The sequence below is a fragment of the Quercus suber genome, unplaced genomic scaffold (assembly GCF_002906115.3).
Source record: "Quercus suber isolate HL8 unplaced genomic scaffold, Cork oak 2.0 scaffold_486, whole genome shotgun sequence".
Classification (NCBI taxonomy): domain Eukaryota; kingdom Viridiplantae; phylum Streptophyta; class Magnoliopsida; order Fagales; family Fagaceae; genus Quercus; species Quercus suber.
Genome location: NW_027069936.1, coordinates 76,054 through 100,639, shown reverse-complemented (window position 1 = coordinate 100,639; position 24,586 = coordinate 76,054). Strand labels below are relative to the sequence as shown.

At 33.1% G+C, this 24,586-nt stretch overlaps 3 protein-coding genes across 4 annotated transcripts; all 3 read left to right on the top strand.

The window, feature by feature from the left end:
* Positions 1–708: 708 nt before the first annotated feature.
* Positions 709–3,909, top strand: LOC112002888 (G2/mitotic-specific cyclin S13-7). 2 transcript variants are annotated; one of them, XM_065763018.1, is made up of 9 exons: positions 709–847; positions 1,650–1,770; positions 1,908–1,962; positions 2,119–2,361; positions 2,441–2,566; positions 2,653–2,901; positions 3,064–3,225; positions 3,280–3,461; positions 3,577–3,909. In XM_065763018.1, the coding sequence occupies exons 1-9, from the start codon at positions 811–813 to the stop codon at positions 3,716–3,718; spliced, it is 1,317 nt and encodes a 438-aa protein (XP_065619090.1). In that variant the 5' UTR covers positions 709–810; the 3' UTR covers positions 3,719–3,909. The 2 variants fall into 2 exon arrangements, with proteins under 2 accessions (XP_065619090.1, XP_023890812.2); XM_024035044.2 differs by having other exon boundaries at positions 1,644–1,770.
* Positions 3,910–6,340: 2,431 nt separating this feature from the next.
* LOC112002890 (G2/mitotic-specific cyclin S13-7) lies at positions 6,341–9,647 on the top strand. The gene is made up of 9 exons (XM_024035046.2): positions 6,341–6,483; positions 7,408–7,525; positions 7,615–7,669; positions 7,791–8,021; positions 8,113–8,235; positions 8,314–8,562; positions 8,671–8,832; positions 8,923–9,104; positions 9,321–9,647. Exons 1-9 carry the CDS (start codon positions 6,447–6,449, stop codon positions 9,463–9,465), a joined length of 1,302 nt encoding a protein of 433 aa, XP_023890814.2. The 5' UTR covers positions 6,341–6,446; the 3' UTR covers positions 9,466–9,647.
* A 1,505-nt stretch (positions 9,648–11,152) lies between these two features.
* On the top strand, positions 11,153–23,457 carry LOC112002892 (uncharacterized). The gene is given in 16 exon segments (XM_065763005.1): positions 11,153–11,265; positions 11,356–11,452; positions 11,563–11,616; positions 11,714–11,766; positions 12,477–12,510; positions 13,107–13,197; positions 14,190–14,281; positions 16,428–16,502; positions 16,977–17,068; positions 18,046–18,175; positions 19,889–20,001; positions 20,124–20,189; positions 20,298–20,364; positions 21,703–21,810; positions 22,248–22,331; positions 22,953–23,457. Coding segments are annotated over 16 exon segments (1,260 nt in total). The 5' UTR covers positions 11,153–11,206; the 3' UTR covers positions 22,998–23,457.
* The last annotated feature ends 1,129 nt before the right edge of the window (positions 23,458–24,586 follow it).

The window sequence follows — 24,586 nt, the reverse complement described above, 5'->3', positions numbered from 1 at the left end:
TTTTTTTTTTTTTTTTTTTTTTTTTTTGATTTCCAAATTTTTTTTTTTTTTTTTTTTTTTTTTTTTTTTTTGGGAGAAACAAGAGATCTCCAACTCATTTCTAAACTTTATTTCTGCTCTTAAAGTTGGTTTCTATTATAAAAATTGTAATCTACTTTCTGTTGTTGTGGAAGCATGCAAGAGTGATTGTCATTTTACTTTTGGTTCTTAATAAAATTGTTGTTTAACTAAAAACATAACCAATTAAAAGTGTGCACAATACTATTTATCCTCTATATTAACACTTCTACTTACCTTTTTTTTGCTCAAAAAACAATAATCTATTACACAATTCCTGTTACTCAAAAAGTTGTGTGTAAAATTTTTTAAAATTGAATTCATCAAACAATTTCACAATTTCAATTTAAAAAATTATTACACAACTTTGTGTACAACATCTCCTGTGCACTGCACTAGTCATTTCCCATATCTTAAACCATGAATTAACTTACCATATTTACTTCTTCTTCTTTCTTTTTTTTTTTTTTTTTCCCCTTCAATTACCATATTTGCTATAATATTTTTTTATTTTTAAAATGTACCTTGTGAGTAACTACTATATCAGCCGTATGATCTTGGCTGATCCAAGGGTCAGAATTTGAAAACAGAAGTCGACCGTTGGAGCCATTGCTTCAAAAGCCCTTTTCCCATAGGCTTCTCCTCAGAAAAGAAACAGAGCACAAACAGAGACAGAGAGAGAAACACAGATAGAGAGAGAAAGAGAAGCAAAACCCAGATAGATTTCTCAGAGATAATAGAAAAGAATTAGCGATGGAAGCCCGAGCAGTTGTTCCTGCACAACCAAGAGGTCCGTCATTGCTTCTAATCTCATATTCTTTTCCCTTTTTTTCTTTTTAAAGAATTATTATTGATTTTTTTCTTTGATATCCCATGTGGGTTGTGGTTGATCGTGTATAAATTCATGTAGATGCGTTTACTTTTGGATTCTTTGGTATTAGTTTTTGGGTTTAGAAAAACTTGGTTTAGTTCTGATTGATGTGTTCATTGACAATTCTTTCAAATATTGGGTATTGATTTTTGAATTTCTCTGTTGATTAACCTTCTTTATTTTTAATTTTTAGTGATTCTTTGTATAAACAAATCAGGGTTTTTTTTTTTTTTTTTTTATTTTTTTTGTGGTATTTATTGAAGTCTATCATTATAATTGTAAGTGGGATTTCTTTTTCCTAGATTTTCATATCTCATATTAGTAATCTCTTCAAAGATTCTGTTATGGTCAAATGAAAGGCTAGGGACTGAATCTAAATATGGGTTTTCCACATCTTTAAATCTTTTTACTACTAGGGTTTTTGGTTCTTTTTGTGTGTGTGTGTTTGTTTGTATTCTTTTTCCCTAATTCTTATATGATACTAATATTCCTTTGTGTTTTCGGTACTTGATTGATGGGGGTGCGGTCTTTCTTGATTCATATAGTTTTTATACATTGGACTTTGATCTCAGAGTGGTTTCTGAGTCTTTTTCAATGGTTTGCTTTGGTTTTAACATATCCTATTTCTATGGCTTTTTGGTTTTCTGGGTCTTAAAAATCTTATTTCTTTTAAATGGATATTATTGAGATTGAAGATTTCTTGTTTTTGTTTTAGGGGCAGTTAAGGTAAAGAATGAACCAGCACAAGGAAGGAACCGGAGAGCTCTTGGAGACATTGGTAATTATGGGGTTCAAGCTTTGGATGGAAAGCCCAATGCCCAGATTTCTCGTCCCATGACAAGGTTTACTATACTCTCTCTCTCTAGTTATGAAGTACCTATTGTCTGAAATGTTAAAGCTATTAGGAAATAGTGAATCTAATCATTTAACCATTATTCTAACATTGAGTGCTAATTGCTGACTGAATTTTGTCTTGCAGGAGCTTCCGTGCACAATTGTTAGTAAAAGAACAAGGGGCAGCAGCGATAAACAAGGTAGAGAACTGTAGTAGTGTAGTGTTTAATAATTGTCTTTACCTCTTTGTCTATGAAATAATACTACTATTGGGAATTATACAAATGACCAATTCAATGCAATGAACTTTTCTGATATGACTAATTCACAATGCAATGAACTTTATTGATATGCAGAACCCAGTTGTGCCAGCTTTAGACAATAGAGTAGCCATTAACAGAAGGCGTGTTACTGTAAAGAATGTTGCAGAAGCTCAAAGGAGGGTAGATGACAAGCCGAATTCTGATGAATCCAAGACTGCAACCACGACAACTTCTGAAAGAGAAAAGATTGAAAGTGTTAGTGGAAGAAGGTCCAGAGAAGGGTCCTCAAGGAAGGAAGTGAAGACTCTCACATCGATCCTCACTGCTCGAAGCAAGGTGTGTGTTTTTTGAACATTCTTTAAAAGATTCTTCTTTGATGTCTTGGTTGTGCATTAAATTTTGCTTCTTTCTGCAGGCTGCTTGTGGTGTTACTGCCAAGCCAAAGCCACATATTGTGAACATTGATGCTGCAGATGTCAATGATGAATTAGCAGTAGTTGAATACATTGATGATATTTATCAGTTCTACAAGCTAGAAGAAGTACTTTTCACTCTAATCTCTGCGTCCCCATCTTAATTATTTTTCTTTCTTTATCTTTCTCTAATGAATGGTAATTTGTGATGCAGGGAGAGAGTCGTGTTTGCGATTATATGGACTCACAGCCTGAAATTAATGCAAGGATGAGATCAATTCTGATAGACTGGTTAACTGAAGTTCATAGAAAATTTGAATTGATGCCTGAAACCCTCTACCTTACCATAAATATAGTTGATAGATATCTTTCTCGGACATTTGTTTCAAGGAGAGAACTTCAGTTAGTTGGCATTTCCTCAATGCTTATAGCCTGCAAGTACGAAGAAATATGGGCTCCACAGGTAGTGTTCTCTCTCGCTTGTAATCACTGTTGAAAATTTGTTTATGTTATTTTCTTGTAGCTGATGCTGACCCCAATTAATTGGGATGAAGGCTTCGTTCAATCTGATTTTGCTTTGCTTTAAATCTGATTCTGGACCTGATGTGGGGTATGGAATGTGCAGGTTAATGACTTTATATGCCTGTCAGACTATGCTTATACAGGAGAGCAGATACTTGTCATGGAGAAAGCAATTTTGGGGAAGTTGGAGTGGTACTTAACAGTTCCTACGCCATATGTTTTTCTCGTTCGATTTATCAAAGCTTCTGTTTCACCAGATAAAGAGGTACTAATTTTTTTTTTTTTTTTTTTTTTTTTTACCTGGCCTGGTTATATGTAGATGGAGAATATGGTATTCTTTTTAGCTGAGATTGGTCTTATGCATTACCCAACGATAAGTTTGTATTGTCCATCCATGATCGCGGCTGCAGCTGTCTATGCTGCACGATGTACCCTTGCTAAGAGCCCCTTTTGGAGTGAAACCTTAAAGCATCATACAGGCTACTCTGAAGAACAGTTAATGTAATGTCTTTTTGTTCCACAATATCCTCATTTCTTGTTTGGTGAGCTTCACTTGATGTACTAATTTATTCTGCCAAAAAAAGGTACTAATTTGAGTTGGATTTCTTTGTCACAGGAATTGTGCTAAGCTACTGGTTGACTGTCACATGGCTGCTGCTGCAGAAAGCAAGCTGAGGGTGATTTACTGTAAATTCTCAAATCCTGACCGAGGTTCTGTTGCTCTTTTCACTCCAGCGAAATGCTTTCAGGCCACATGATCATGAAGAAATGATCAGAATCTTATTCTATACTCCATACATATAATAGTGCTGAACTGGATACCAGAATCTTCTGATTTGGTTGATATTTTTGAATATATCTAGACGAGCAAATGTATTCAGTAACAAAAATCATTTTCATACATTTTCATATTTCAAAATGAATAGAAACTTTGGTTAGTAGATGACAATGTTGGTTGAATCTGTCCAAATTTGCTTTCTAATTCAAAACAGGAACCAAAGTTTTCATTAAAATAGTGGGCTGCAAACAACTTGAAGATTTTTAGTCCATTTTCTCTTTACTAACAAGTTTCTTTCAGAGCAATATAAACAGTATTTTTAAATTTGCAATGAATATTGTCTTGTCTGCTCTCAATAGTATTGCTATTTGAGAAAGAAAGATTGCCCAATTATATGCTTCTTTTGAGGTAATTCCATTTTGCCATCATTGATTGAGTTTTTAACTTTTTATTAATTACGGATGGTTTGACCGGGGTGGCTCATTCAACCATTAGGCCATTTAGTGAATTCCATTTTATGTTTATTTTTTTTTATTTGGACTTCGAATTTGCAGAGTTGGAATGAGTCCCTGACATGAAAACATCCCGGGTTTCTTGAGTTAATCCATTTACTCATGAGAAGTCAAATTTTTTAGTATTCCTTTCCATATCAAACCTAAGATCATGTTTCATGGTCCATAATCCATATGCAAAACATTTTTCTTAAGGGCAAAATTTGCAAAATAACATTTATTTTACTTATAATGATTTAAATTGACCCCTAGACTTTTTACTAAAATTGTGGTTAAACACGTTTTTAAAGAATATATTAATTCTCAAATAACTTCAAAACAACATCAATTGAAATAATTAAAATTAAATAAAGATTATTTTGTAATTTTTGCCATTTCTTAAGCGTGCATGGGAGGATGGTTTACTTTGTAGGAGGGTGCTGGCAAAATGGTTTTACTTTGTGAACCTAAAGGAAATGACGAATTAGGATGGCTTGAGGATAGGATAATTGGCAATTAATGCTTAAATAGCCAAATAATTTAAGTTTTTGGATTGCAATTGAAAAAATTTTAGAGTAATGCTACAGACACAAACTAATTTATAACATTTTTACAAACTGCTGATGTTTAAGCATTAAGACCCCACCTGCTTTGATATAATGCATGAGGAAATACTAAATTTAATCATGTAACAATTATTTGTAATTTTCAAATAATTATTGGTAAACATAAATTTGTTGTTCGTAGCGAACTCATATTGAACTAATAAAAATTTGTCACATCAATAGTTTGTAAAAATATTGTAAAATAGTTTGTGGCTGTAGCAATACTCAAAATTATATATATATATAAGGAGGCTTGCCCTTCATGTTAGAGGTGGAAGCATTATTCCCGAAATATCTAATATATTTCCATAGATGAGAGGGAACTCAACTTAAACTACCCCTAGTTGGATTCTAATGGTTTTTTATACCGACCCTGCAAAAGTTTGATGATAATTTGAAGCAACCAAAATAGGCTTAGTACATATAGGAAGAGAGAGTTTGGCAATATGACATAAGACATTAGGGGGTGTTTGGTATACCTACTCAAACACATATTTTCAGTTTTTAAACAATATTATACGCATTTTTATACATATTTTCATCTGTACATATTTTCCACACATTTTTTCAAACAACAAAACACATGTTTTCAAACACATGTACCAAACACCCCTTAACCTTTTTTAACCCCCAATTGTGATTCATGTACTTGTCAGAATCTTCCTTTCCCTATTCCTTTGGGCCAAAAGGCCCAAAACTTAAATAAATAAATAAAATACTAACATTCCTTTGAGGGAAGTGTTTCTCAAAGTAACACTTTTTTTTTTAGGGTCCAAAGTAACACTTCTTAATTGACGTTTTTAGTGTTTTCAATGAAGATATTTAGGGTTCAAAACTACCTCATGTATTGTAATCACTGAATTTCTTTTGCTTAAATAAAAGTGTTAAATAGAATATCAATTCCTTTGGAGATACTTAGGTGACAGGTTCAATGAACTTAAAAAACATACAGTAAACCTAGAGGCCCCAAATTCTATCCACCATATTATTTGTCCATTTGTCCGAAATCTGAAATTCTCCACACACACACACATATATATATACTCCCATTTGTTTTAACTATCTACTAGCATAAATTTAATAGTAGAATGCTCATATAAATCTTTATTTTTGCCTATGAAATGTTAAGAATTATTTTTATTTATATGTGTACTTTATTTTTATATATCATATACTTTTTTTTTTGGATAAGTATATATCATATACTTAATTCAATAATACCATATTTAACAAATTTTAGTTTTTGTTTTAATATTAACAAAATTAGTTAGGAATATAACAAACTGTCTTGTATAAAAATAAATAAATAAATAAAACAATTTAAAAAGAACCAAAAAAAAAAAAAAAAAAACAGCTGTCCAACAATTGCNAATATACCCACTCTCTTTTTCATCCGTACGATCAATGTCCATTAAAATCAAACGGTCATAATTCAAATTAAAGAAAAGAGAACATGACCGTTAGGGGTAAATTACATCGATTCGGTAGCTTCCTTATATGCTCTTGAGAAAGCAAACAACACACACATAAAGAGCAAGAGAGAGAGAGAGGTTAACGGGTCTGAAAGCAAAACCCAGAAAATAATTTCAGAGAAAATCACAAAGAATCGGCAATGGAAGCAAGAGCAGTTCTTCCACCACAACCCAGAGGTTTGTCACACTACTTTTAAGTTTAACTTCATCTTCGTTTTTCATTTTTCATTTTTAATTTTCTATTTGATTGTGGATTTTATTGATTGATCGTGTATGGATTCATATAGGCTTTGATTTCTTTTTACTATCTTTATGGTAAATTTTGCAGATTTGCAAATGGGTTTACTTCTTTTTAGTTTCTTTTATTAATTATTGCAATTATAATCTCATGTGGGTTTTCTTGATTGACTGTTTGTAAATTTATATTCATATAAATCTGGTTGCTTTTGTCACTTTTTATTGTATATTTTGTGTTCTTTTGCAACTGGATTTGTTCTGATTATTGTATACAACATTACTTTTTTCAAGATTGGGTTTTGCATATTATCAAAAACGAAAACCAAAAAAAGAAAAAGAAAAAAAAGATTGAGTTTTGCAACTGGGATTTTTTTTTTTTTTTTTTTTTGGTGGGTGTTTTTTGTTTCTTCAAACTGATGGGTTAGGGTGCTTCACAGACATTTGGAGGCTTGGATCCATTGATTATCATTTGGAGGCTTTGTGGTTTTCCTTAATTTTTAATTGATGGATTGTGGGTCGTTAAAATCCAACCCTTTCTATTGGTTTTGATCAAGTGGGCAGGGAAGTTCATGTAGATATGACTGTTACATTCTTTCTTCATATTATTGAAATCTGGATGTATTGGGTTTCTGTGATTGTTATGATTATCCTATTAATTCTTTCTATGATTTATGTGTGACAGCCTAGATTGATTGGTTGGGGTCTCTCTATACTGAAAATTTTCATGATTTTTTATCTCAGTGTGTTTATGACGTTTTAGTTTACTTATTGGCTCAGGCTGCCTTGGGGCCTTTTGTTTCTTCTAGTTTGATTTTCTTTCATTGCATGTTATTGAATATCCAAAATTTCTTGTTTTATTTTTAGGGGAAGGTGGTAAGGTAAAGAATGACCAAGGACAACGAAGGAATCGGCGAGTTCTAGGAGACATTGGCAATCAAGAGGTGGTTCGTATTGCAGAAGCAAAACACCGCCCCATTACGAGGTTAACTCCTCTCTCTCTCTCTCTCTCTCTCTCTCTCTCTCTCTGTGCGCATGTGCATGTCTCATTGAATGAGTTTTTTGACCTTGCAGGAGTTATCATGCACAACTGTTGGCTAATGCACAAGCTGAAGCAGAGAAGAAGAAGGTAGTAAACTTTGTCAACTGCTTATATTGTGAATGAATACTTAGAATTGGATCCGATCAAAAAAAAAAACTTAGAATTGGAACTATACCAACTCAATCCATTAAATTCTGTATTACCGCAGAACCCAATTGTAGCAGTTGTGGATGATAAAGTAGCAATTAACAGAAAGCGTGGTACTCAGAAGTTAGCAGAAGCTCAAAAGAAGGCAATTGATAAGCCTGAACCCGAATCTATAGTCGTGATTAGTTCTGAAGAGGAAAAGGTTAAACCTGTCAGTGGAAGAAAGTCGAGGGAACGGTCCTCAAGGAAGGAAATCAAGACGCTTACTGCGATCCTCACTGCTCGAAGCAAGGTGATTGGTCGTCTTCTTCTGCCACATGTTTTGAGAGATTTTTACCCCTTTTTTGTTTTTCAGTGTGTTTACTGAATTAGATTTCCCCCAGGTTGCCTGTGGAGTCACAGATAAGCAAGATCATATTGTGAACATTGATATGGGAGATGAAAATGATGATTTGGCAGTAGCCGAATATGTTGATGACATCTACAAGTTTTACAAGCTCACAGAAGTACTTTCTAGTCTCGTCAAATCATTACTTCTTATTTAAATTTCCTCTCTATTGCTATAATGGAAATTTTTGATGCAGGATGAGAGCAGAGTACACGATTACATGAACTCACAGCCAGACATCAATGTGAAGATGAGGTCTATTCTCATAGACTGGTTGATTGACGTTCATAGAAGATTCGAACTCACGCCTGAAACACTCTACCTTACCATTAATATAGTTGATCGGTACCTTTCCAAGAAGATTGTATCAAGGAGAGAACTTCAATTAGTGGGCATGAGCTCAATGCTCTTAGCCTGCAAATATGAAGAAAGTTACTGTCTACAGGTATCTAGCAATCTTATCTCACAATTATGTTAAGCTGAAATTTTTCATGCCTTCCTGCTCATTACATTTTAAAACTTTATTCTGATATGGGGTTTTGGAAATTTACAGGTTGATGACCTGGTTTGCATATCAGACTATGCTTATCCCGATACTAAGATACTTGTCATGGAGAAAGCAATTTTGGAAAAGTTGGAGTGGTATTTGACAGTTCCCACACCTTATGTCTTTCTGGTTCGATATATCAAAGCTTCTGTTGCACCTGATCTGGAGGTATTCTACTTTGCTTTTGATTTTCACAATATATTTTTTTACTGAGTAGCAGAGACTTGACTGGCCTTTTTCTTTTTGTGGCTGATGTAGATGGAGAATATGGTGTTTTTTCTAGCTGAACTGGGTCTTATGCATTATCCAACAACCATTTTGTACTGCCCTTCAATGATTGCCGCTGCAGCTGTTTTTGCTGCACACTGCACTCTCAACAAGACCCCTTTTTGGAGTGAAACTCTGAAGCACTACTCAGGCTACTCTGAAGAGCAGATAATGTAAGTCCTCTTTTCTTTGTAATTCTCACCTGCAGGCCTGCTGTATATGTGCTTTTGGTATTTGCAGCTTATGGCATTATGTATGCCTGTATGGGGATAAATCATTGCTGACCCATTTGCAGCCTGTGTAAACTTTTTTTAGAGTGCCATTTTGGGCCCAAAAAAAAGGGAGGAAAGAACAAATAAAGTACTAATTTCTTGTTTGTGATTTTACAGGGACTGTGCCAAGCTATTGGTTGAGTTTCATTCAGCTGCTGCAGAAAGTAAGCTTAAGGTGGTATATGGGAAATACTCATGTTCAGACAGGGGTGCTGTTGCTCTTGTCCCTGCACCCAAAAGTCTTCTGGCCAGATCCACGTGAAGATATTATCTCATGTCTTGGTTGGTTTTTGTAGCCTAATCACCCTGTAGTGTTGTAATTAATTGGATTTCTACTAAATGATCTCAAATTCTTTTATTGTGTTGGATACTTTTTGGAGTCTTTCTTGATTAATGTACATAGTTTCTGTCATTCTTTTGAATGTATTGATTGTGGTTCACAGATTCATAGGTGAAATCACCATTGATCACAAACAAGTTTCTTTGTCAACTATAAGTCGTTGCCATGATTAAAAAAAAATGGTTTCTGGTCAACTATAAGTTATTGTATCTGTTGGCTTTTGAGTTTTGATTGAGATTAGTATAGTTTAGTGGTCGTTTTTAAATCCCTCATCGTTGAAGGCAATACGAGGTTAACTCCTCTCTCTCTCTCTCTCTCTCTCTTTATTAATTTAAATTTTTTAATGACCCCCCTAAACAAAATTTCTAGAGTTGCCACTGGGATTGAAGGGAGGGGGTGGGGGGTACATAGTTGTTACATACTACAAACCAGAAAAGTGAGCTTTTGAAACCATCTTGTTCATGCCAATCTGCGTACTTTTGAGTACTAAATTGGCCAAGGCTATTAGTTCAGCGTTTTGCAAAATCCTTTTTTTTTTTTTTTTTTTTTTTAATTTTAAATTTTTTAAGCTACGAAAATTTCAATCACTAATAGAGATTGAAGATTCAAAAGCGTGAATGAATTTTTTGGATAAACATTATCACCAAGGTTCATCTTTCTGTGTAAAATATATATACTGCTAAGTTTTGTTAATGAAATTTTCTGGTTAATAATATGAATTTAGACTTAATTGAGCCTTTTAAACATGAATAAACTCATGATTAATAATATATTCATTCTCGTGCGGTAGCACAGGGCTACATACTAGTTTGGTTATAACCAATTACTACAACTTCACTCAATATGCTCTATTGAATGTAAATTTTGACAAATTCATAATTGGATTACATTTTCTTCTTATATCTTCCATACTAGCAAAATTTCCAAAAAGATTAAATATCAATAACTATTTAATTAATCAAATGTTTAAATTTCAAATTTTTGTAATATAAAATTATGCATAAAAATAAATTTATGGATTAAATAGGAAATAAAATTCGATTGTTACAAAATTTGATAGATGTTTTAAGAACAAAAAAGAACATGTAGTCTAACGATTAGATTTTCAAATTATGTAGTCATGTTAAGTTTTTTTAGTAAAAATTGTAGCTATTAGTTACAACAAAGCTTGTAACCAAATTTTGTCCTTTAAACGTCTGTTGAAATGCTAAAATCAATTGTAAAATCATGCACATGACCTCACCCATCTTCTCCCCTAAAATGTTATATTTTATATCGAAAAAAAATTTAACTCTAAATCAGTTTGAAATACCTTCTTCACCAAATTACGTTAAAATTAGCACGAATTCTCTATAAAGAAAACTACAAAAGGAGGTAAATGCCTTATACAAAGTATAAATGTCACAAACCGCAAGAATGGAATTTGTAATTAAACCAAAATTTATTTTAAAAACAAAAACACAATTTTACACTAGTTGGGTCAGGCTTTACTTAGCCCAATCCAACTAGATATTGACAATTTGACATCCAGGCCCAGCCCATCTACAGTTTCGCGCCCTGCAAAAATAATTGGCGGGAAAAGAACGAGTAGTTGCTTTCTTCACTTTTCCTTTACTCTTTTCCCAAAATTCCGAAACCGAAAAATTGCTCTAAGATCATTTCCATGGACAAGTACTTGGTACCTCTCAATCCCTCACCTCAAAACCCTAAGCCCATTCCAAGGTACAACCACTCTCAACGCATCTTCTTCAATTTTTTTAATTACTCCAAAATTCTCTCTTTTTTTTTTTTTTTTTTTGTGTTAATTCAAAGGCGCCGATGGAAACGAACCGCGATCGAATTGAACGGCCGGTTCGAGCCGAAGTACCGCCACGAGATCTCCGGTTTGCTCATGCAATCTTACTCCGAGGTTCTTCTAATTTTTTCAATTGACTTCCAAATTTTTGTGATTCAGTTTTCTTTAAAATCGCTGAGGTTTTTTTTTTTTTTTTTTTTTTTTTTTTTTTTTTTGGGAAAAAGATTGGGGCATTTCCGCATTCGTATCATATCGATGGATTTCCGTGTCAAACGCATGTAAGAGCACAATTTTTTATTTTATTTTTTGATTGATTGATTAGTTTTGTTAATTAGTGCTTAAGAATTGTTTGTTTTTGGAATGTCGATTTTACAGATGAATCAGATTGGTAATGGATCGAGTTTTGTCGGCCAAGGGCCAATTGGAAGTTGTTGTTTTCTGTTCTATCTGTTGAATTAGGTCAAAACTTGATTAAATATTATGAATTCAAATTATAGTCTTTTAAGGGACGCAACAGTAGAGTAGACGTGCTCCCGTGTAGCATGAGATGATATTAGTTTAATTTTAATAGCTGCTACCAATGCATCATGTTGTTTTTTGTATAGCTTATAGTGGTTGTGAATTGATAGTAACTTTAATTTTTCTAAAATAAAGTAATCGTTTTAATGTATGCCATTACTTGATAGAGTAATTGTTTAATTCACACATTACAACTTAAAATAACGGAATAATTGTTTTTAATTGTTTAATTCAAGTAAACTCGAGCAATAATATCAAATAAAGTAATGGTTTTCACACGTTACAACTTTCTAATCGTTTGATAAATAATGTCAATTTTTGAACCCGACTAATGGTATCAATTACCAACCCAAACTAACTTTGTTGATTGAGGCATTGAGAAAACTTATACATTATTTTAAGTTGTAATGTGTGAATACATCTCTTTCTCTCTCTCCTCTTTTAGTTGTAATGCCGTCTTTAATATCACCCCGTATAGCAAACTCCTGCTGCTTTTTACCCTTTACATTGTGTAAGAATGGTGCATTGATGCTAGGACATGTCTTTTGCTCCCCACTTTCCCTATATTCTCCGGTTTCATGTTTATTGTGTTTACACATTGTGTTTTTTTTTTCTTCAGGCAAGGCATCTCTGCATTGGAGTTTGACAACAAGGTGAATACCGAGTCATAATTTTTTAACTGATGATTTCTGGATTCTGGATTTTTTTTTTCCTCTCACTGTTTATGTTTCATTTTAGTTTAAATATATATACATGCACACAATTTCACCATTTCTCTTTCAGTTTTATTTTACACATATTTGCATATACATACACAATTTTAATTTTGTGCACAGAAAAATTCATATCTAAATTTTGTTGGATGGCTGTCATCGAGTTTCATGCATGCCTTTTTTATTTTATCTTATGAACAAACTTTAATACTGCTCTAAATAAATCAATCTCTACATCTGCTCTTAGTTGTGCTATGTGTCAGCTCATGTCATGAGAATATAGCTAAAATACGATTAAAAGAAGTAGTATTTTGTTTGTTTAATCTCTCTCTCTCTCTCTCTCATAATTCATTTAAGGAAGTTGTGAATAGTTTTGCAAATGACACTTGGAGGTCACACCCTGTTAAGCACCTTCTAATCATCATTCTCTTCTAGATATAGGCTGAGTGTTGCATTTATACCTTTACTTTTACTTTCATTTACTTGTTTTCAGCTTGGGGATTTCACCTTTTTATCTCTTATTCACTTTATTGAAGGGGATATATTTGGTATCAGTAACAAAATCAGGGTGTTTAACAGTACACGACTTTGAAGCTCTTTATTGCCAGAGTAATGAATCATTGCCAAGTAAGTACCCGCAACACAACTTGCTTTACTGCTTCTCTCACTTGGCAAGTATCTGTTTTCAGTTTTGAGTCTTTTGATAGATTTAGGCTATGGACAGATTTGTTGTGAATTATTTAACATGATTGAAGCACACTTGCTCTTAAACTAAAATCCAATGCAAACTAACACTAATAGATAGGCATGCACGCACGTACACAATATGTAACTAGTGTGTACATTAGAGTATTTACAATACTTTGATTTTACATGTGGTGGTTCAGATGACGGACTGGCAATATTCACTTCATTTATTTTTTATCTTTTAATATAGGAAAAATAAAATAAAATATAATCTTCAATATTCTTATTGTTACAGTAATATGCATGATTCTTTGTTTTGTTTCTCATGTGGTAAATGTACATGTTTAATTTGTTATTCAGTGCCTTCACTGTGAATGCTCTTTTCCTTTTGTGAAAATTTGTAAGTGCTAGAAACTAATATACGCATATATGCTGCCTTTAGAAATTGAAAATGAAAGCATCATTCGTTCTTGAAGCAACATCATGTTCTAGCATTGTCACATGTTTGAAGGTTGCGTGTTCAAGCCCTGCCAGGACCATTTTCTCATTTATTAAAAAAAAAAAGATAAAAAAAAAAACAATTTTGTTCATTATCTTTCCTTGCATATTGAACATGTTTGTCAGTTAGCACCTAAAATCTTCCTCTGTTGCTAAGTTTTTTCTAAAATATGAGATGAACTTGAATGGAAGTGCTGTTAACAAGCATGTCACTTGGCCCATGCATTCCCAAAATCTTGGAAAGTCTTTTCTTCATGTCTTGAGTTTCTTATAGGTACCGCAGTCTTTCTCTGTTTAGATATTAATATGTATTTTGACATATCGTAACTTATATAAGTTTTGGTTACTTTCTTTGTAGTGTACTTTAAGAATAAACTTAATTTTACCTTATATTAATTATTTCTTTTTTAATTTTTAATAAAAATCCCTGGTAGGCTCAAAGGAAGATGAAGCTAAACATTTAATGCACCTCTCTTTAAATAAACAACTTGATGTTGTCCGCTGGAATTGTGCAAACCAGGATGAGGTATGGATTCAACTGCGCTTCTATTCACTGATATACATTTGGAATTTATATATTATGGATGCTACATTCCAGAGCCAGATATCTTGCTCTAGAATGTCATTGTTCTTGCATTAACTCTGAGAGCTTGTGGTATTGGAGTTCACATTTCAACCTTTGCGCAAGTGATGTGCTTGTTGATGGAAATTTCATTGATGTAGATGAATACATCACATGTTTGTACCAACGTTTGAAATTTTCACAATGCTTCCCTGATATCAACCTAACGTTTGAAATTGTATCTCACAAAAAATTATCATTTTGGAATTTCTTTTCAATAAATTACTAAATCTTTCAATGAATGCTTGTTATATCTGTGATTTGATTAATCTTCTATTTTAAGTCTATAAATGCTATGTGAATCTCTTTAACTCTTTCTGAAGTAGGCTAATTAGTTACCTTATTGAGAAGAGATATCTTAATGAGGACTTCATAACTTTTTCTTTGCCTTGTTTTACTTAGATTATTATATTTCTAACCTTCAACTATGCGCAACACTTCAGCTCAGCTGAACTCAACTACACTTCAGTCACTACTAATTTGGGGGTTATCTCTATGGATCCTTTTTCCAATTAATTGGAGATTGCCACCTGTATCTTTTTCTGCCATTTGTTTTAAATCCTCCCACCCCTCTTTTTATGTGTCTGTGAGTTGGTATCTGTGTCCTAGTTGATGCATTAAGTTTGGCTTCATAAGTACAGACCTGTCACATTTGTCTCTCTAGTCTTTAGAAGCTTTCTAAGTTTCCAAGACCTTAATTAAGTAAGTCTCCAGCCTGCATGCATTTAAACGTTAAGAGGATTGGAATTTCAGAGGCTATTACAAATTTTGTAATTGCCATTCACATTTATCTTTCTAGTCTTCATATTTTCTATCTTGTAAGGATCAGGTTTGTAACACTGTTGTGGTTGCACTTCTACTGTGATCAATTTTAGGTTTTTTTTATAGTCAAATCTTCATCCTCAACTTAGTTATTTTCTTCCTTTCTTATTCTTAGTTCCCTTGTCATTCATCAACACTCAAAAGTGTTATCAGTTATTTTGTACAATCAAGGCCTTTTTATGTTCAATATTTCGAGAAATGAAAAATAGAGTCTGAACCAGTGTTGTTAAAAGCGCTGAGCGCACTTAAGCGCAAAGGCCTCCTGGAGCCTAGGCGCAAAGCGCAAGCACGCACTTGATCGATGTGAAGCGCACATTTAAATTTTTTTTTAATAAATTAAAAAAAAATTATTAATGATCAATACAACGATCAAGTGATCAATTAATCATATAAACTACAATAAAACATTTTATATAATTTATATAACATTTATATTATTCTTTTGTGTTTTACAAAATATATGCAACCATGATATTTGATGGCCATGATTACAAAACATGGTTGAATCAAAATAGAAGTATAGAACCAAGAAGGCAAAGGTTAAAAAGTACTAAAATGTTAAGTAATGTTATCTTTGTGAGTGTCTAATTTAGTGTTTGTTTGTGTGGTTGTGGTTAAAAGTTCAAAAATATCTAAAGAGATAGGTTTAGGTGTATAGTAGCACACCACATTATTAGTTTTTATATATTAAATCAATGGCTTATATCAAACATATTTATATCTAATGGCTAAAAATCAAATCAGGTTTTTTTTTTTTTTAATTTACAAAAAGCTTAAAAAGGCGCGCTTTGCGCTTAATAAAAAAGCTCAAAAAAGTGCGCTTTAAAGCACGCTTTTGTTTTTAAAGCACGCTTTTGTGAGGGCGCTTCGCTTTAGAGGGAAAAAGCCCCAAGGGCTTTGCGCTCTGCGCTTTGCGCTTAAGCGCGCTTTTAACAACACTGATCTGAACTTCTACTTTCATGCTTAGCCTACACGTATTATGTGCTGTTTGTATTGAGTTAGTAGTTATGAGTGTTAGGCTTATCATTTCCTTAGTGTTATGAATGATATTTCTTATTTGGAATTGAAAGGAATATATGCTCTCTATGATGCTTATAGTTTGAAAATATCAATCATGTTGTTAAATGTATCTGCTGTTTTGGTTGATTAACTGTCTTGTAATTGTTTTATGTCAAGTTTCTCATGGAATTTTAACCTTAATATATATCTACTTTGTTCACTTCTTTAGGTTGCTTGCACATCCATGAAACGTAATGAAGTTCTTATTTTTGACATTGGTTATGTCTCTTCTGAACCAGTGGAAGTAAGTCTTCTCTTATTATCTTTATCGTATGTGTTTTCACCACAAATCTCTCCCTGGAAGCATATATTCTAACTAACTTCAATAGACATTTAAGTTCTTGTGGTCTCTATTTTCCCATTGCATTACCATTGAAACCTTCTCCACTGTAGATTACTTGATATGCTGATTACTTATAGTGTGTAAATTATCCAACCTTTTTTTTGTTAGAAGGTAACATATACCCCACACTCCACACTGCATACATGCATGTGAATTTTTCTGAAGACAACATAGGGGACTCAATTCCAGGACATGCAATTTTAGTTGGCATAAACCTTTGGTAGTCTGGTGCTTTGCAAGTATTTGATGGCTCCATAGAAAATAATAATTTTTGATGTCACCTTCCTGCCTTCTTTACTAGAGATTCATTATAGAATATCCTTATTTTCAATGTATATGATGACAATGTTTATTCATTGTTCTTTGTTGATACAGGTATTAAGAACAAGACAAGCTGTCACTGTTCATGGATCTGACAGTCATAAAGGTATATCTGATATAGCTTTTACTTCAATTGATGATTCAAGGTTGGTAAAAGAGGGTGACTTAAGAGAAGACAGTTTTCTTGCTACACTTGGATAATGGACTTATGAGAGAACAAACTTATAACAAATTTGTAGGGGAATCTTTCTAATCATGAGGTCCATACATGCAACTCAACATATGTCTCTTTTGATCTGAATGTTTACATAGATTTTAACTCTCCTGTTAGAATTAGAGCAGGGAATTTACAAGTCAGATGGATAATGGTCTGTGTTTTCTTGTCATGTGATTCTGTCTTTAAGTTCAAAACGTAGATCTTATGATATCTGAAGACTGCTTTTGTGAATAATAGGGAAAATTTTAATTTTTTATGATTATGTAATTTTCTTTGCAAATACAAATTAATGCAGAATCACTTGTTAGAATACATAAAACAATTTTCTGGTTTGGCAGGATGTTGCTCTAAGGCATGTTTCTCCCCTGTTCTTTGGTGTGCTTTATTGTCTATTATTGAAACCATATACTAAGCTCTTTATACTAAATCATTTTCTAGCTCAATTAAAACAGAAAGAGCAACAATTCTTTTAATGTATTTAACTTGGATGCATATTGTAGGGTGGGGGATTATAGTTTACAAGATTTTCACTTTTACCATCATGTGATGGCTGTTCGTGGTCTTCATATTTTGGTGGTGTTCATTGACCTTGATGTTAAATCGAGATTGAACTACTAATCAATCTCATTATGAGTAATAAATGTTGTTGCAAGAGATGTGTGATCCATATTGGTAAACTTAACATGTCAATTGTTTTAAAGGCCTCAAAACATAAAAGCATGATTTAAATTTGTAGTTGGATAGATTGTAGTCAATTGTGTTTTTTATGCTTTCACATTTCAGAGTTGAGTGTAAGATTTAATGTTATTCCTTGACCTTGTATGTGGCTTCTTCAGTTACTCTTGTTTGTATGTTAGTTGGCCTTTCTAATAATATACTACTCTTCTTTATGACCATGTTCAATAGGTTACTTGCTTCTGATACATCTGGTGTTATCAGTGTATGGGACAGAAGAATGAGTATTCTTCCATGTCTCGAACTCACAACTAATTCCCATAGCACTGTCAATAGCATTGAATTGAACGTGGAAAATCAGGTTAGTTATCAGTTATCACAACCTTCTTTGTAGTAATTTATGTTACACATGTGCATCTATATTGTATATTGTGACTNTAATGAGTCTTTGAAGGTATCATAACTTCTTCCTTTTTATGCTTTTATGTGTTAATTTCACTATCCACTATGGATTGCAGTGATATTATCAATAAATATAAGACCCCAATACATCTCTATGTACAAATATTTGGGCTTGCACATTTGCTTTCCTATGGATTTTCATTTCAAGATGACTTTGAAATGCTCATTATTTGTTACCAGGAAATTGAATTTAATATTCTTATTTTTGTAATATCTGGTCCATTGTAAATAATTAATAATTTTTTCTTTACGTACAAAGGAAAGTCTACTTTCAGTCTGCAATTTGTATGAGATACTTAAAACCTTCATTATGAAATATTCATTATTTCATAATACATATTTCATTCTGTCTACCTATGCATTTAAACATATGCTTAATCTTTATCGACAAGTGCATTGATCAGACTAGAAACATTGTTTCAGATGGAATGTGAGAACTAAGTTGCTCTTTATTTGAATGAGTGTATAATTGTCAGAGTTTGGTGTATCTTTCTTCTATCATTTCTTAACAACAAGAATTAATGATCTGTCACCATCAGAACTAAGTAATTTGACTTGCACTATATATGTAAATATTAACCACACGGCACAAAATTTCAGAACTGGACATTTCTTTGGTGGATCTTCTGTGTATGGATGTTGATTAATGTGCCACAAGGATAGTCAAATTATGAACTCTACTATTTACATGTGATATAGGTTGCTTTGGTTTGTTCAATGAGTAGATGTATAGGACAAGCAGGTTTCTGATTAATTGGAGGATTTTATGCTTACCTACACTATGCAGTGAGCCAAGAGCCTTGAAGCTTGATCACATTACCTGATTCTTTCAATATGAAGAACTTGTGTTCAAATCCCCCTCCCCTACATATTTTAATCAACACACACACAATGCAGTGAGTCTTTTTGCTGTCTAAATGCTAAATGACGAGTCTTCAAATAAATTAGTCCTCTCTAACTGATTATGTCTGTTAAATATATGTCATAGAGTTTATTGTCTATATATATAATTTGAATATTTGTTCATCATTTTTTGCCTCAATGCCTTTTGCACTACAGTCACCATGTATCATGCATGTGTATAGACAAAGCTTAGATTTCACAGCTTGTTTACTTAATCATTTGAATAAACTAGGAAGCTCAGCCTCTCTGATTCACCAATGTGTCATGATCTTCATTAATATGACACCTGTATGAATAGTTTAAAATTTTCCAAACCTCTTTAAATTTCAAAAGCAATAAGCAAAGCCAAAACCTGCTTTGTTTAATATACTAGTTGTGCCATAAGAGAAATTACATATAGTAGAGAAATGATGACGGAAAACTTAACAGAATTTAGCTTATCAGTTTTCCTAAGAATTTGTGTTACCTTATAAACTACTAATAAATTTGATGAATGTCTATTATATATGTATTTATATATGAAAATTAAAATTTTGGTTAATTTGCTAACTGATAATTTTAAAGATACTGTAAATGCATTTGTAATAGGAAATATTGGTTTCATTGACCACGGAGCGGTTCATTGAATATTAATTATAAGGGTCTTACTTTCTGAGTTTAATACTGGATAAGTATCACCTTTTGCAAACTCATAGTTTGCCCTTTCTAACACGCTGCCGTTATCATGCAGGCACAGTCCCATATCGTTTCAAAGGAAATACACTCTATTGATCTTGATCCGTCTTGCCCATATCAACTGGCATTCCATCTTGATGATGGCTGGTAGGTCTGGAATTGAATCTTATTTTTCATTCTGTTTGTGTATTATATTATCTTATCATGTTGGTAGGTTATTGAGTTGGTAATAGTTGACAATAGTTCATTACCAACATTACTAATTGTAGGTCTGGTGTTTTGGATATATACAACTTTAAAGTATCACATGTTCATTGCCCTCCCCCGGCTTGGTTGTAAGTGAATTTGAATAAGTTCAATTGCGTTATACTTTTAATGTCCCAGGCATCAGCAACTTGCATCTATTAACTCTTATGTTTTTTCTCTTGATTTGGAGGAGTTAGAAATGATTCCAACACTTCATCTGATTTGTTACATCTGAGGAAACCATCATGGCTACCCACATATTCGGTAAGAATCGTCAACCATTGGCTTAACCTCATTCCACCTGGCTTCTTATGTTGTTTTGACTTGAAATAAACAAGTTTTAATTTAATGTGTTGCATATCAGTAGCGCTGTTAAAAAACAGAACTAGTGAAGACAGCATGTAATTAGATTGTCAATCCACTTGCTTCTTTAAAGAATGCGTGTGTGTGTGTGTGTGTATTGGTCAATAGCCCTTCGTTTTGTGACAGTAAAAAAGTGGATACATAATTTATTTGACATTGAAAGATAGAAATCAAAAGTGGAATCATAATTAGCCAACAAGAAAAATGAAATTTTTAGCTCTGGTAGAGAAATTATGAAACTCGAATACAATGGTTTTAAGAAGCACTGGAACAAAGTAAAATTGTTTGTGCTGTGTACTTGTCAGCTTCTGGAATGATTGCTGTCAGTTTGCCCCAAAATGATTCACCATACAGTCTTGTTTAGAGGCTGTGTTGGTTCAAGTACGTAGTGACGCTATGTAAAAGAAGAGCAAAAGGGAAGAAACTTTTTTATTTATTTATTTATTTTTAATAATAATAAAAGTGCAATTATAATTTAAAACTTAGTTTGTTTTATTCTACACAACGGTGATAAATCTCCTACGTATGGACTACTACATTAAGAAGCAATGAGTCTTCCTATGTCCTAGAACTTCCCTGGGTCTATACTACATCTTAACCATTGATAATGATTTGTACAAGGCATAAATTTTTGTTTATTGGAGCACCTTGGAAAAAAATCTTCTGTATTAGGTTAATTCAACTGTATGATTCTTTAGTGACAGGCCTATTTTAGACAAAGCACCCAACCTTGGCTTTTTTGGGCGTTCATGGCTTCAGCATGGCTCATCTGATTGATAAGCAAGAATATGCGGAGCCCAAGCTAATTGCAAGCAGTTTGCTTATGTGGAATGAGCCCATCAGTTTTACTTTTTTTTCACCCCTTAAGTAAGGAGGAGAGGATGGAGTTTATAGGCATAATTCCAAGCAACCTCAAAAGGAGTACTGTAACTCCTGAGGTAGCAATGGGCACTTATAAACTCGCACTCATTCTCTCTCTTTAGCAATGTGTAACTAAGTCCACAGGTCCCAAAGCTTTGTTTTTTTTTTTTTTTTTTCCTAAGAAAGATAGGATGGAGTTTACAGGCAATAATCCCAAGCAGTCCTCAAATAGGAACAATTTTCTCAAATAAGAGCTGTTACATACTAAGTCAGTGTTTACATTGTGATATCTGTTTCTCTAGGATTTATTGATAAGTAATTTTTCTCCCTTTGACCGAATCTTGAGGTAAAATATTATTCTGATGTCTTCTGGTGCAGATCTATGCAGTTGGTTCATCATCTGACAAAGGCATTCATCTGTTGGATTTCTATCCTGATCCAACTTCTGCCAGCCATGTAGAGCACAGGTAAGAAACTTGTCACCCTGTTAACCTTTGTTAAGTGACTACCTGGTGTTCAAGGGGCTAAATTGGGATTTATGACCTAATTTGCTAGTGTGGGTGCATCTGCATATCTCAATATAATGTATCATCCACTTTAGATGATAAGTTTATTTCAACCCAAGTGATTGAATAAGGGGGTGTGCTGTGTGTTTTCCTCAAATGATTCTGCAAATATATACTTCTATTTAGCTCTATTGTCTTTATTTGGAAATAGATGCTGTCTTCTAAGGATGACCAAGCTCTTTTAAGGGACTAGTAGATGTATCTGCGTGTTTGTTGTGTGTGTCCATGTGCGCATGTGTAGGCATGCCTGTGTGAACTTCCTCCCCTTCATTTTCTTTCTGTTTTAAAATATTGCTGAATCATTTTTTGTTGTAGTGAAAATATAGAGAGCTCTTCTGGATAAACCATCAAAAAAAGCAAAACAGGTTTATACCTTTGTCTGAAGGTGTTACTGCATGTGCTGCTCATCCCCTCAATGGTACCATCATAGCTGGGACAAAGGTTAGTAGTCTAGAGGAATTGCTTTAATATTCTTTCTGTTATTAATATTACAAGTATGCCTCTTCTTTAAAGGTAAAAACGAAAAAAAGAAAAAGAAAAAGAATCCTCTTTAACATAGCTTCCTGTCCTTTTACTCATAGACTGCTTGCTGGCTCTCTCTCTCTTCCTTAGCTTCTCTTTGAAAAGCACAGCATATATCATTACTTACTCAAGCATGAAAGTGGGAAGAATATTTTACCAGTCCAAACATGCATGCAAGCACACTCAATACTTGTTCATGAATTTACAAAAATAAGCAAAATCCCAACAATTCAAGTTTAAAAAAATTATAAATAAATGTACTACTCCCTAAAGGCTTACCGAGTTACGGTACAGTGTGAGCATATTGCAGACAGTGTTAACCCTCTCCACTGGGATAGGCTTGAAGAAATTTCATTAATTTTAGCCATGCCAAAGAGAAGTTTGACTTATGAAAAATGGATGTAAATGAGTTGTAAAAGCAAGTGAACAATATACTAAAAAGAAGTATATGTTTATCAAGAGTTGACATGATTTTTTTCCCTGATTTTGTCTTCCCCATTAATGAATGGAGCCTGACTTTTGATTGATGAATGATTTCAGCACTCATCTTTGCTCGTGATTTCCCAGAAGCCACAATCATTTTAAGTTGGATTATTGTCTAGGCAGTTGTGCTGGACTGGAGACATGTTCTATATCCTCTTATTCAATCAAGCATGTAAATGTCCACGGCAAGAAACAACAGCTGAAGCCATTAACATTGGAATTCCAAAATCTTACAGAATAGAAGACATGCAAAATGGGATTGAATCCTGACTCTTGCGGTTCAATCAAATGGTCTTTCAAGGCAGTCCATGAATCTTTTGTAAATTAAGCCCTTCAGCTCAATTGCATTGTAAGGTGTAGCAGTTCATTAATATTTTGTTAATTCAAGGGTCCTTGCTAGTGATTGCCGTATGCTGTAAATCTGAAATCTGGGTCTATTTCGATTCTCAAAAAAAAAAGAAATCTGGGTCTATTTCTATATTTAAGGTTCTCTAATGGTCCAAAAATAGAAATGTTTCCATTTGGGGTTGATTTTCATTGATGATACATTTTCTTTATATAATTTTTTAGTAGAAAATTATGTATTTTTAAGAGAGAATTGATAAAATTTGCGTGCCTACAATTTGGCACCAAAAAAGAAAGGGCAGCGTTTGTTACGTAAACACTATTTGGCGCTCAACCTTGGCTTTTTGGGCGTTCACGGCTCATAATGGCTCATCTGATTGATAAGCAAGAATAAGCGGAGCCCAAGCTAATTACAAGCAGTTTGCTTTTCTGGAATGAGTCCAGTTTTTAATAGAGAATCAATAAAATTTTCACGACTACAATTTGGCACCAAAAAAGAAAGGCAGTGTTTGTTACAAACATTGTTATACACCATTTTTTGAACTGAAATCGTGATACACGATTAAATCACGTCTTCAACTCACAATTTCAGTATTAAAAAAAAGTGTAATAGCATAAGAAGTTTTATGCAAAAAGAAATATATAAAGTCTTTCTAGTACTGCTGTACCTATACTCCCCATGGCACTCATGTGAATTGTGTAGGAAGAAGAGGACTTGTATGGTACTTTACTTTCCAAAAATCAAATACTGAGTATTTTTTTTTTCTTTGGTAAATTTTATATTATTAAGTGAATTATAAATATTTTAGATAGTGATTAGTAGTTAGATTGTAGACTGTCGAGTTGTTATCTTTATCTTTTTTTTTTTTTTTTTTATATAATACTTTACTTTCAAGAAATCAAGTATAAGGTAATTTTTTTTCCACTTTTTTTAATTATAAATTTTATATTATTATGTGGATTATAAATATTTGAGATAAATTGGTATTTAAAGTGTGGATTATGTAGTGATTTATCCTTATCTTTTTTTTTTTTTTTTCCTTTTTTGGTTTGTATAGTACTTTACTTTCAAAAAATCAAGTATTGGGATGGTCTATTTATTTTTACAAATTACAAAAAGAAAAAAAAAAGGAAAAGCATTGATGCCAATATTGCACTAAATTTGCACACAAACAAAGCAAAGCAAAAAAATGTAGAAGCATCGACAGTAGGATTCGAACCTGCACAGGCATAGTCCTACTTCGGTACTACCAAAATGGTCCCAATATGGCCGGTATTTTAACTGGCACAAAATCATTGTGTTTTTGTACCGGTTTACCTGCTGGTGCGGTAAATTCCAGTAGTAC

Excerpts from the sequence above, each read along its gene's own strand:
- LOC112002888 (XM_024035044.2), top strand. The coding sequence starts at position 811 with ATGGAAGCCCGAGCAGTTGTTCCTGCACAACCAAGAG. Across the intron at positions 1,963-2,118 it reads GGGCAGCAGCGATAAACAAG|AACCCAGTTGTGCCAGCTTT; the intron begins GTAGAGAACTGT and ends ATTGATATGCAG. Across the intron at positions 2,902-3,063 it reads AAGAAATATGGGCTCCACAG|GTTAATGACTTTATATGCCT; the intron begins GTAGTGTTCTCT and ends TGGAATGTGCAG.
- LOC112002890 (XM_024035046.2), top strand. The coding sequence starts at position 6,447 with ATGGAAGCAAGAGCAGTTCTTCCACCACAACCCAGAG. Across the intron at positions 7,526-7,614 it reads AAACACCGCCCCATTACGAG|GAGTTATCATGCACAACTGT; the intron begins GTTAACTCCTCT and ends TTGACCTTGCAG. Across the intron at positions 8,563-8,670 it reads AAGAAAGTTACTGTCTACAG|GTTGATGACCTGGTTTGCAT; the intron begins GTATCTAGCAAT and ends GGAAATTTACAG.